This window comes from Ictalurus furcatus, chromosome 8 (assembly GCF_023375685.1).
Source record: "Ictalurus furcatus strain D&B chromosome 8, Billie_1.0, whole genome shotgun sequence".
Classification (NCBI taxonomy): Eukaryota; Metazoa; Chordata; class Actinopteri; order Siluriformes; family Ictaluridae; genus Ictalurus; species Ictalurus furcatus.
The window spans coordinates 12919551-12932353 of NC_071262.1; the positions used below are offsets into that span (position 1 = coordinate 12919551).

Sequence of the window (12803 nt, forward strand, 5' to 3'; positions counted from 1 at the left end):
CTGTGTTGCTGCAAGAATTCATGGGTGCGCATGAAAACTATCGAAAAGGTAAGGGCTAATGTGCAATAACTGTTCTAATATTTAGGACTGAAATGGAGGGACTTACTTCATTTATTTGCACACTACTGTCTTTAGTGTGAACATACTATATGCTTTAAACACACGTAATATAAAACATAAAATAATAAAAAGAAATCAAAGAAATAGCCTTGAATAGCCATATTTCTTCCTCTCTCTCAGATGTTCCCTTGGTCTGCTATGTTCTCACTGGAGCCAAAGGTGCCTGGCCAGCGCACTCCGGAGGAGCTGGTCACAAACACCCTGATGTTGGAACTGGGTGCCATGGTGAAGCGTACTGAACGTATCTGTTTGGAGAGAGCCAGCGAGGTGCGTCGCAGTAGCAAATCCTCATCCTCACCAGACTACAGCTGGCTGGCTGGGCCTCAACCCCATGTACCCTACGAGCTCACGCCTAGAGACGTGGTGGACTTGCGGGAGCTCTGTTCACGGATCCCACCTGCACAGTGTGGTCCTGTCATTGTCAGGTAGGAAGGATCATGAACCTGACATAATTTGGTAGGCTCTAAGTTACTAGACAACTGTACTTGAGAATATCACTGTACTGTAGCCCTGCCATTAGGGGGGGAGCAACCAAGGAAGCTGTCCTGGGCCCAGGCCAGATGGAGAGCCCAGGAGGGTTTGGTAATCCATTAATATGAAGAATAAACTGTCTGAAGTGTCTCTTTATCAAACTACGGTGGTCAAAAATGTAGACTTATGCATACTTCGCAACTCATCAGATGAGATTATACGGTATTTCCAACATTTTGCCAAATGCTTTGGTCAGCTGTTTTTGCGGTAAGCGTTTCCACATTTACTGAAAGTTTTGTGGCTAATTACACTAGACAGACATTTTCTCATATATAGGGATCTCTGGCTGAAAAAAAAAGAAAATAACAAGGGAAAAAAAGACTGGTTAACTCAAAGGAGTATAAAGCAAAGTTCTTGAAACAATATAGAATATTGTATTATAATAAGTTAAACAGGGTGTCCTAAAAGTCTCCATACATAGGGGACTATGTTTGTCAGCACCACGTTGGTTGTGCCTTCATCAGTAAATGTTTGTGGACGTCCAGTTCTCGGTTAGTCTGCAACACTTCCAGGCTTTTTGACTTTGTTAATAAGTTTTGGCAACAGTGTCGTATGTGATGAGCTTACAGTGTTTCTGTTAAAGTCCATCGCAGCCTTGCAACAGCTTCCCAATCCAGCCATAAGAATGATTTCAATACATTTTTTTTGTCAAAGGCAAACATTTTCCTAAAAAATTGTTATGTATGGGGACTTCTGGGACACCATGTAGACTGATTGTGTTACACCCGTTTACAATTCAGAGGCTGTGTGTGTGTGTGTGTGTGTGTGTGTGTGTGTGTGTGTGTGTTTCCTTCTGGGCTCTTTTTACATGTTTTTTATATCCATGATGGTGTGCTATTATGAAATAAATTTAGTAACGTAAATATGGTTTGGGCTCTATACTTCTGCATTACAACTAATAATACTATTTTTGTTATATTATGCTGTCCACTATTATGCTATTATGTTATCCACTGTTATTGTCTCATTCTTGGATGATCCTCAGATTTCGTAATCTAGTGTCTGAGATTGAGCCTGAAGTGCACGAGGTCCCTCAGCTGTTCCGCTCGGTGCTGAGGGCCTGTCTGGATGAGGAGCAAGCAGATGAAGAGCTGCAGGTGCGCGCAGCCCATTGGGAGAAGCGGCGCAGTAAGAGCCTTTCGTTTGTCACCTTCCGATCCAAGTTCCGCGCGCTTAGCCGTGGCGTGGGCAGTTTCGGTGGTTCTCGTAGCAACCTGCAGGAGGAAAACACATGGTCTGAGGAAGAAGAGGATGAAGCGGCGGAGCAGGTGATATCAGGGGCGCCACGGCCGAGAAGAGGGAGGAGCCACAGCATGCCAGAAATAATCCCTACAAATGGGTCTGCTTAGAGCTACAGAGTGAGGAGCAAGGGAACAGGGCAGTGTGGAGAGGAGAAGGGAAAGATGGAGATCTAAGAGAGTAGCAAAGTGTGTAAGAGATGACAAAGTGTGTACGAGAGCTTGTGCTTACATTGTTATTCACACTACTATCTACTTATACCAAAGATCAAAAGTATGAACAGTTGAAACCTAGTGACTTTTTGCATATTTTTTGAAGATTTGTTTATAATTACTGTACATAATTTCCAAAGTTTCACATGAATAAAACTGCTTCTACCACAGCGCTGTTGAATCCTCAAATCTGATTGGTCAGAAGGTGTTGATTAATTTTCTACAACAGCAACTCTGAAAGTAGTGCCTGCTTCAAGGCTAATCACATGTTTATATGAACATGCTAATTCTAACACCTTATCATTCTACATGGTAGCAGCTCATTCACAGGGACTTGTATGGCAGATGCACCACATAATCTAACATGTAATAATAAATGGATGCTATTATTGGAAAACTTCAGGCTATATCACACTACTCTGTTTGTTTTTTCATCACTTATACTGTCCTAAGTGTTTATGTATAGTTTATGTCAAGTTTATGTCCAGAATGCACAGCAAAGTTTATAATGTTAAACTACATAGGTGAACTGATGAATTTCCCTAAAAGAAAAATAATCCAGGTTTGTAAATGTGTTTTTAATATGCAGTTCCTTTCCAGAAATCAGTTACTATGTTCAGTTCTTACTTGAGGCAAGTCAATCAGCTTAAAGAAAAAAAAAAGTCATGAAACATACATGCCTAAAAAAAAAATTGCTCATTAAATAATATGCTGTACACTGGTGTATGCAGATTGAATTGTCTAATGAAAGCACTGAATGAGAAACTGAAGGTTGAAATACTTTACATATGCTCATGTTAATATCTATTGATGCCTTAATCTTTTAATATTTACTGCTGAGTTTGTTCCTCATAATATAAACCTGGGTATCTTACAAACTCTGCATTCATAGTGACCGAGGACCCTAATGTAGCTTGATCCAAAACTTTACAATTTCACATTACTGTTTTAAAAGTCATGCTTTTGTTTTGGTTCACTTTAAGGTTAACTCACAACTCATCAACACTAAAAACAGTCTTCATTTACACTATGCAAAAGCATAAAATCATGAGACAAGAGTACCTAGCTTGTTATAAGCTTTGGAAAACACAAGTTTGGAAAATAAGGAACTCTTTCAACAATTTACAGTAAAAAGCCATTACAAGGCCATTATTAGTTTTATCAAATGACTAATTCTCCTTTATACAAACAGGAGACAGACTGACGACCATGTAAGTTAGAATGTTTATCATAAGGAGACCTGTACACGTGATCATATTAATTTATCGTAAAAGCGAGTCTTTTACATCATTCATGTTATCACTGATTGCTGACAACACGGTCAGAAAAATAATCGAATGAAACCAGTTTGCAGAATCAAACCATTCACAAAATTAACCTTCTCCTGAAAATAAGTATGGTAAGTGAAGGCTCAGTTTTTATAATGTTTATGTCTCAAGGTAACAAAGAGAAAATCTAAGAATGAAATCTGACACCACTCCCTGAATAGGGCAAGATGTTTTAAAACTGCCGTCATCACCTATCCAGAGAGCAAGACTAACCCCACAAGTTTCTATAATTTAACTAACATCTTTCATTCTCAGTAAAAGCATACAACGCATAAGTGGTACAATTTGTCCGCTCTCGTGGCAAAGCTATTGTTGTCCAGTCTACTTCATTTATTTTTTTTTGCACATCGCCCAATAAGAGTCCATGGCTGCTTCACGCCGTCCACTTCTTAATCCCATCGTTCCTCATGGTCCTTTCCTCTTAGGCAAGGAAGACCACAAATATGATGAAGAACACCACCAGTACGAGGAATATCTTAATCATGAGCCAGCGGTTGGAGGAGACCGACTGAAAGTATTTGAGGATCTCGCTGTGGGCCATGTCCACATTCAGCTGCGTGTCCTCCACGTTGGAATCAATCCTACAGACCAACAAGGAGAAATTAGCCTCCAGCGGTGTTCAATACAGATATCAAACATGAAAATCCAGTTTAACCACTCTTAATGCTATATACTCTCTCTGTTTGCCATAAGAATATGCCAGTGCCTTTATACAGTCTCATACAGTACATTATGCATATAACACACACACACAAACAACGATAAATAATTCTGGCTAATGAATAGTAAAAACAAAATAATATTCTAACTCATTTTACAGAATGAATTAATATGAAGAATTCAGCTGACTGACTCAATAGATCCAGTGATTTTTATTATTATTCAATTATCTGCTGATTATTACCATCCCCTTAATGCTACTTAACAACTTATACCTACTTCAGACGTGGACAAATCAGCCCTGGCATCTGTGTCGTTTAAGCATATTGATTTGTTTTCTTAGTTTTCTATTCATAGTTCCATAATTTAACAACCAGAAAAAGAAAAATAGCCATTCCTTATTGACATTCTTTTTCAAAACAAACTTTCATTTGGTATGTAGCTATGTTTAAACAATGTTGCAACTTAAATATGTTCCTGAAGACTGCTGCACTAAACAAATTGGCTGAACAATGATGAAATGGTGGTAAAATGGTCTTAAGTAGCTGGATTATTTAGCAGGTGTGAATGGCAGTTGATCTTTTCAGCATCGTGAACACACAGGTATGTGGAAGCAGGTACGAAAGCGAGCAAAATAAAAGGTTGAGCAACACCAGCACATCGTATAACTCTCCTGCTAGCACAACATGCATAGGGATGGATAAAGCTAGCCAGATGCAGATAATACGTGCAACGGGAGGACAACAAACCACAGCTTGTAGGCAAAGTGCTGGCCAAAAATAATCACATACTCATTTGTTACCCTTAGTTTGTATTAGTGCACTTAATTAGCTAACTAGCTCGCCATTTCATTAGCGAACACTTTTCAGCCTAGTCAGTTTTCAGGCAGCCTAAATATGTTGAATGCATCAGGACACTAATTTTTACTTAACCGATGGAATAGCTGATAAATTTATACATTGTCCTTAAATATTCTTGTACTTAACACTACACAACGCTACTCAAGCATTCTCCTCCTCACCTCTGTACGGTCTCCTCCTGTTCTTTGACCATATGTGCCAGCTGTTGGAAGATGGAGCCCAGCTCCACAATGGTGCTCTCGATGTTCTGCATGGTGTCTGCTCGACTCTGGATGTACGAGTCCTACACATGACGTCAATCACCAAAAAAAAAGAGAAATGAGTCACAGAAACTGATTTAAAATCACGTTGTTATATTGAAGCCACATTTAAAGGCTATAGGAACATATATGGAGGCCAGAGCAAGGAATGACTAAATCAATAAGAGCTTCAATAAGCTCAGTCATCTAAAATAACAAAAACAGACACACGTCATTTTGAAACCCGTAATAAACAGTATTTCAAACATGAATCATACCTGTTCGTCAATAAGTTGCAGTTGGAGGGGATTGGCTCTTGAATCCATGTCAATGGCCACATCACTGCCGAGGCTTCTGGATTCATTCTGCATCAATACTGAGCTACCTGAAAAGAAAAGTGCAGAACAGTCCTATAAATTAAGATAGAGTTCTTTCTTTTATTTACACAAAAACTCGATCAAAGTCCTTTCTGGATCAATATGCAGAAAATGTCTGCTAATGTTATTTCCGTTCTGAGGACTTGAAACTGCAGTGGCTTGTTAACTTACTGAAGTTGTCAGCGTGCAGAGGTGAGGTGGACACCGGCGCCCGGGAGAGGTGTTCTTTTCTGCTGCGCTGCTGCTTCAGATTCTACACGGAGAGAAACAAAAATACACTGTAAGGAAAAAAATGCTATGCTCCATGCATATGAGATACAATGAACGACTAAATAAATTTTACCTCGGTTCTCAATTCCAACACGGACTTGAAATTGTTAGACATCGATGCCAGCTTTGACTGCAAACATCAAAACAGAGGACAGTTTACTTCAGTGCAAGGCAGGATGCTTCTGTTGCGTTTTTACGTGTTACGGCAGGATAACCAGTCTAGCCGATGTGAACGAAACATGAGAGAGATGATCATCTCTAAAGGATTTCTTGGAGATGACCAGATAAGACTTGTTACCTGGAGGGAGACAACAATCGTGTTGGAATGTGTCTGAATGTGACGTCCATTTTGTCCGCTTCGGGAGCGCACCAGGTCTTGCAGCTGCGCTATCTGTTTATTTAAGCTGTTGATGTCCTGAAACAAAGACAGACACGCCCCAAAATCAATATATAGACAGACTTATAGTTTTAAAACCACACAGACTTATAATCTGTTTGTTTTGGGGGTTTTTTTAATAATAAACGCAAACTTTGCTTCCGTATAGGCATTGAGAAATCCACATTGTTTCCTGGTATGTTAATAAAATGAGAAAATTCCACGTCATTGTGCGCTTGCAAACAGGCTTATACATTTAAATTAGTCGGTCTTATGACGTGACTTAGAGCAGACAACTTTCAGACACCAACTTTGTTACCTTGTTAATGCTATATAAATAGAATTAATTGGAAATAACTGACTTGCCCCAAAAAAAAAAAAAAAAAAAAACCAGCAGCAATGCTATGTACAGTCAGGTAATAAATATTTGTGCAAAGTTATTGTTCTTTCAGCTGTCTATCACAGTACTGTACACTGTAGTTATATGACCACACCTATGCTTTTGCTATCTCTCTGATGGGTTTTGTTTTGATTTTTCAGCCTAATGAAAGAAAGCTTGCTTCACTGGCAGGGACAGCCCTCTGGACTTCCTGTTGAGAGCTAACAGCAACAGTTTCCAAATACAAGCGCACTTGTAAGTGTAATAATGAGGAAATAACACACATTATAAGAGTTAGTTCGGTCCACTAATTTGATTGGTTGAGCAGCATTCCAAGAGTGTCTATATTTCCTGTAACCACTCTGGGATGCTTCACTGTGTGTATCACTCCAGATGTCTGCCACTGCCAAGTAAAATTCCACTTCCTAGTTTGAAACCGTTTCTACGGTAGTGTTCCGACCTCAGCGGACACGGCAAATGGTACTTTTCACGAATATAACTTTTGACTTAAAATATGAAAGCTCGTCAGATGAAGACGAAAAGGAAGAAAGGACACCAATTTTGCAGGAAGCACCTTTAAAAGGAAAGTACACATCAACATGAGCCAGCTAGTGCTGTAAAATGAATGTGGCTTCTTTGGAATCTAATTCCTCTAAGGGAGCAAAAATAAACAGAACATTTGGCCATGCTATGTACAAAATGTCACTTACTTCATGTTCACTTCTTGTTTACAGAGCTGTTGTATAAAATTAATATTGCACTCGCAATCATGAGGTTATACTAAATATCAGCATGGCTACGATTACCTACGGCGAACCCACTGTCATGCCGATATCGAGTATAATTGTGTGATATTTCTTAATTAGTGAAAGTCTGCACTTTGAGCTCACAAGTCATTACTTAATTTCAACTCCTAGGTACTGTGTTAAATAGCTAAAACAACAACTTTGTCAATATCCAAATATTTATAGACCTGAATGCAAAACTTTATGAATGACCTCTGACCTGCTTTATAATGTAGGTCAACTCTTCAATCGCCACACACTTGTCGTCAAACAGACATTTCCTTTTGGCCACTGAAAAAAAAAGAGTAGTGTTACTAACGAATGCAAAGCCTACTGACACACGTCGCAGGACATACAGCACAATACAGCCCATTTTAATCAGCCAAGTACTTACAAATTGTGAGCTTCTCCAGTTTAGAAAACGTGTTACTCAAGTCTTTTCCAATTCTCCTGAGAGGCACGAAAGGGGGGAATGAAATGTAGAGAAAACTGTAAGCGCTATATAAAATGTAGTTGTCTAAAAATAAATTTCATTGTATAGTTACAAATCTTACTTTGCCATGAGTGTGAAGTCACTCCGCTGTTTAAGAGCATTATGGTTGGGTTTTGCCAGTGTACCATTCTGTAACACAAAGAGAAACAGTAAAGTGACAGGATGTATTAAAATATATAACACACTGTACAGTATAATGATCACAAACAGCTTTCTTATGAACTGAAGAATGCTAAACTGGGTAATATTAAGGATCGTCAACATAAATAATAGACCACAAAACGTCTGCTCGGATATATCCTAGGAATAAAAAGAAAGAAAAAAAATTTTCAATGCTTGAAATGCTACAAAACATTACATGACCTTCATTACTACACAAGGAAAGCTAAACAACAAAAACTACCTGAAGGCTTTAAACACGTCCTCTACAGAACGTGACAAGTGATCGTATCTCTCCTGCCTTAGAGGACTGGGAGGCCGCACACGTTTTTCTGCAGTCGCGTGACTATTATATCTCTGTCTGATTGTGACTGAGGTCATGTTGGGAATAAAAGGCAACGTTGACAAACAGTAAACTGAAGAAATTAATTTTCGTTGATTCTGGGTATTCATCTAAAGCTAGCAGCCTCGCATTACGTGCGTTTGACGTCATGTGCCATGGACGGGGAAACGGCTTATACTTCCAGTTAGTAAAAACTGCTAGCGTACCAGGAGACGATACTACCCTTTTACAATTCATACACTAGAAGGTAAAGTACATAGTACATACTGAATAGTGCATAGTGTAAGTGCATCATTTGGGAGACAATTTTGGTCTGTACTCACCGATGCGTGTTTTCGGAACAGAAGTAATACAGTGAGTAAACGTACCCCATGCCCCGCGCAGACCAACTAAACGATAATGAGGTTCGTTGACAACGATTTTCAAAATCTATTATTATTTATTAGTTGTGGTATATACATCCCATCTTTACTTCTGAAAGGCTCTGGCTCTCCAAGATACTCTTTTTACACCCAGTCATGTTACTGACCTGTTGCCAATTAACCTATTAGTTGCAAAATGTTCCTCCAGCTGTTTCTTTTCAGTAACACTTACTTTTCCAGCCTTTTGTTGCCCCCATCCCAACTTTGACACATGTTGCAGCCATCAAGTTCAAAATTATCTAGTTTTTTCCTTAAAATGGTACGTTTCCTCAGTTTAAACATTTGATATGTTTTCGATGTTCTATTGTGAATAACAAATGGGTTTATGAGATTTGTAAATCATTGCATTCTGTTTTTATTTACATTTTACACAGCGTCCCAACTTTTTTGGATTTGGGGTTGTGTGTGTATGAGCAGTAAAAAACTCCCTGAAAAGCGAAAATAAAAACGGTTAAGTAAATAAACAGCCCCTTCTGAGTTGTCAAGCCTGCCTCCCATTTCCTCATTTCCCTCCAAACCAAAAAGGGAATTGCTACAATGACTTATCTGACCATAACTATAAAAAATAAAACTTCGCCTCCAATTGGCGCGTGGTCCATCACCATTTGACATTATAAATTTTTTTAATTTTACCCCCAAACACTGCAACTACTGTTTACACAACAAGCAGGGTTTCCGTGACTGTACAAAGCACATCATATGAGGCACGCTCTGTTCAATTTCTGATTGGGTGTCCGTCGCCAAGCGTCTAGCCTTAACATTCTAACAGCATTCTATCAGCACTGTACGCATCTGGCTCAGCAATGCGAGGTTAAACCCCGGGTAAAAAGCAGTCCTAACCCTGCTTCTAAATTACAAGTGTGAAACGTTCCTCTACGTGGGGTGAAAAGCGGGGTTTAGAACGATAAGCGCAGCGTGAAAAGCAGTCAGCTGCCATTAACTGATTTAATTTGAGGTGCTTGTATCTCTTAACATCATTGGATGGGAAAATGTTCTCGTCACATTCCGTTCATGCAGCAGGTAGCATTGTTGCCTCACAGCCCCTGGGTTCCAGGTTTGATCAACAGCACAAAGGGAACCTACACAATATTAGGCAGGGGGTTTTAATGTCATGTCTGATCCATGTACATTTGCTGGTGCACTATACCACAGCATCCCCTGTCAGCTCAATATGGCAATGCAGCTACATTCATGCTCAAGTTCTATTTCTTTTTCATTATACATTCGCCACAGGCAAGATATTGAAATTAAAGTGGAAAAAAGTCCAGGGACTCAGAGCATGTGAGTACTGGAACATACGACACCACGTCATGTAACTGAAGAGAACTCTCCTGCTCACACTTCCGCCGTAAAACTCCTTGCTGCATTTTAGCTTTTCTTCATTCCTTATATAATTTATACTCTATACATTAATTTACACCTCTCTAAAACACAAAACTCCTCCTCCCTCACACAAGGAACTGTGAGCAATATTAACTGAAAAGGTGTCCATGGATCCACACTTAATACAATTTGGGACACGCTGACTCTAATCTCGGGTATTATCTAGGAAGGATAGCAGGTGAAATGAGCATTGGTTTCCGTGAATTATGACGTCCGTGAAGAGTTTTAGACAGGAGAGTATTCCTCTACCTGTATCTGTCTGCCCTGCAGAGACTTGCAGGCTGACTGGAACTCCAGGGTGCGATCCCTGCACGTCATGATGCTGGAAACCACAGTGAGGTGTACTGGTAAGTTCAAAGTAAACCCACTTCCAGTGGTTTCCTGTGATTTATGGAGATAGATGTAAAACCACTAAACAGGCAGAGAGTCAGTATGAACTTGGTGGAGCTGAGCGCTCATGAACGATCCCGCGCTTCATCTGTGGGAGGGGAAAAAAAACAAAACACCACAGTGGTCATGGTTAACGAGCATGTGATTAACATAGTGCTCAGTCAAACCTATTTGTTAGGGTCGTCTTCAGCTGTGAACTTCGCACTAAATCAATCGAGTGTGTCACGTGATGAGCAAATGACGTAGCGGTTTGAAAATCAACGGAGAAATGCTGAATCGCCTGGAAGCTTCGAACTCAGTCGGATAAATTGTATAATTAGGATAACTAACACGATGTAGGTGATAGTTTGACAGTTAAATATCGGAATTAGTTGAACTCACTCTTTGAAACTAGTCCATTTATACAACTAATAATAAACATACACGGTGAAAAGCTACTAGCACAAACATTTTTAGTGGACGAAGAAGCTGTTTAAAACACCGCGGGGGTAGTCCAAATTACTCCCTACTGCCCACAGAGTGCACTACACAGAGGGTACGAGGCGTCAATACTTTATCCCTTATGTAGTTCACATATATAGGGAGTACAGTCCGGTTTGAGACATGCACTGAGAAAGTGAAATAACGCTAGCTTTGTAGCTCGGTTAGCTCGACAGCTGGTTAGCGCTGTTTGCTAGTGGAGAGACTCGACAAAACGTTCCAGTTATGAGGAATGTATTGAAATGAGAGCTACAATTATCGTATAAAAACACCATTACCGACACGTCGAAGACGAAGCGTATAAATCTACTTACTGTTCATTACTGTAACAATCCGTCGCTTTTCAGAGTCGCCGACACTTTCGGGGATTGCCGTTTCCGTGCTGACAGCTTCCGGTGCGTGACGTTGTTGCCACGTCCACCAGCAGGCATGCGCCGTGGAGTCTCATGGAGCCTGACTAATGACGTCGGTGATACTGAATGAATAATATATGGGTGTGTCTGTTTCTCCTTTCTGTTTCCAGCTTTGTTCGGAACAGAAGCTGTTTGACGTCGAAGGTTCAGCAGCATGCCCAGTTTCCGGCAGAGCATCGAATCCCCCTTGAGACAGAGAAATAATTTTTTTAAACAATGTTATTTAAATATAGCTTGTGAGGGAAATTACTCATTTTTACTTTGTAATAATTTTGTTCTTGTTCCCTTCATATTCATCTGAGGATAACAACTAAGAAGGCCATGTCATGTCACTCAGATCAGTACCAAATGTTTATCTGCTTACAGAGACACAAACATGTTCTTCTGTTCAAGGTTCATCTGCACATCTTCTAAGACCCCTAAAACAAAGCCTGTTTGAACTGCCTCAAACTGCTTTTTATGGGTACACAGAAGTGTGTCATGCTCTGCGTTTCATATATATAGTAGTGGTTCAGCACAAGCGCTTCAGAGCGCTCTCATTATTCTATCCTGTATTAACCATCTTTCTGTAATAAACCTTTTTTTACCTTCAGAGGATGAGCCTGCAAGTGTTGTCTAATTTCCATGACAATTTAGCATCTCCTGGCTGGGCTACGCGAGTCTTTTCAGCTTTTATGGACAACAAGCAAACTGGACGACACCCGTGGAAAAGTTGCACCCTGAAGCCCGTGTTGACACGCAGGTGGTTTGCCATTTGTTGTGCAGAGCGAAAGACCGATGAAGCCTTACCACAGACTGGTAGGAATCATCAAGAAATTAGAATTAGCATTTTATGAAGTCATGGTGTATTGCTGTCTGTATAGAAGAGAGTCAATGATATAAGAAATGCGCGTATTACATTGAGAGAAGTATTACATGGAGCAATTGCTTATAAGAAGTTCCAGGAACTTCGCCTCTGCGACAGCAGAGATATTGGTGTTTCTTAGATCACAGCTTCAAAACTAAGATATATACCGACAGGTATAGAGAGAGAGATAATAACGGTAAAAATATTTGCTAACGGAAAGAGTCCGGTTCGAGCAATAAGTAAAGAGAGTACTTATTAAGAAGGGCAAGTTATTATGAAGTGGCATGCCCCATTGACTCATTCCATCATTTCAGCAGTACATGATATATTTGGCAAAATTAACGCCCAAGTAAATTTTACTGAGATAAAAAAAATAATAATCATTTTTAAAAAATTATTATAAAAAAAGAAGGGGATTCGAATTCGGAGTTCGATGGAGTAGGATGCGAAGTTGGAGGCTCCTGCTGATTTCGATTAAAATTGTAATTAATTAGCGC

General features: G+C 39.8%; 2 protein-coding genes across 2 annotated transcripts; one reads left to right on the forward strand and one right to left on the reverse strand.

Moving 5' to 3' along the window:
- The first annotated feature begins 240 nt into the window (after positions 1–240).
- Positions 241–2676, forward strand: zgc:162144 (RD3 domain-containing protein). The gene is made up of 2 exons (XM_053630926.1): positions 241–545; positions 1637–2676. Exons 1-2 carry the CDS (start codon positions 241–243, stop codon positions 1998–2000), a joined length of 669 nt encoding a protein of 222 aa, XP_053486901.1. The 3' UTR covers positions 2001–2676.
- A 710-nt stretch (positions 2677–3386) lies between these two features.
- Positions 3387–11562, reverse strand: stx5a (syntaxin 5A). Its single transcript, XM_053630925.1, has 11 exons — positions 11361–11562; positions 10426–10654; positions 7931–7998; positions 7771–7826; positions 7597–7667; positions 6135–6251; positions 5910–5966; positions 5738–5819; positions 5468–5574; positions 5112–5233; positions 3387–4011 (listed from the first exon to the last, which is right to left on the reverse strand). The coding sequence occupies exons 2-11, from the start codon at positions 10492–10494 to the stop codon at positions 3852–3854; spliced, it is 909 nt and encodes a 302-aa protein (XP_053486900.1). The 5' UTR covers positions 10495–10654; positions 11361–11562; the 3' UTR covers positions 3387–3851.
- Positions 11563–12803: the final 1241 nt, after the last annotated feature.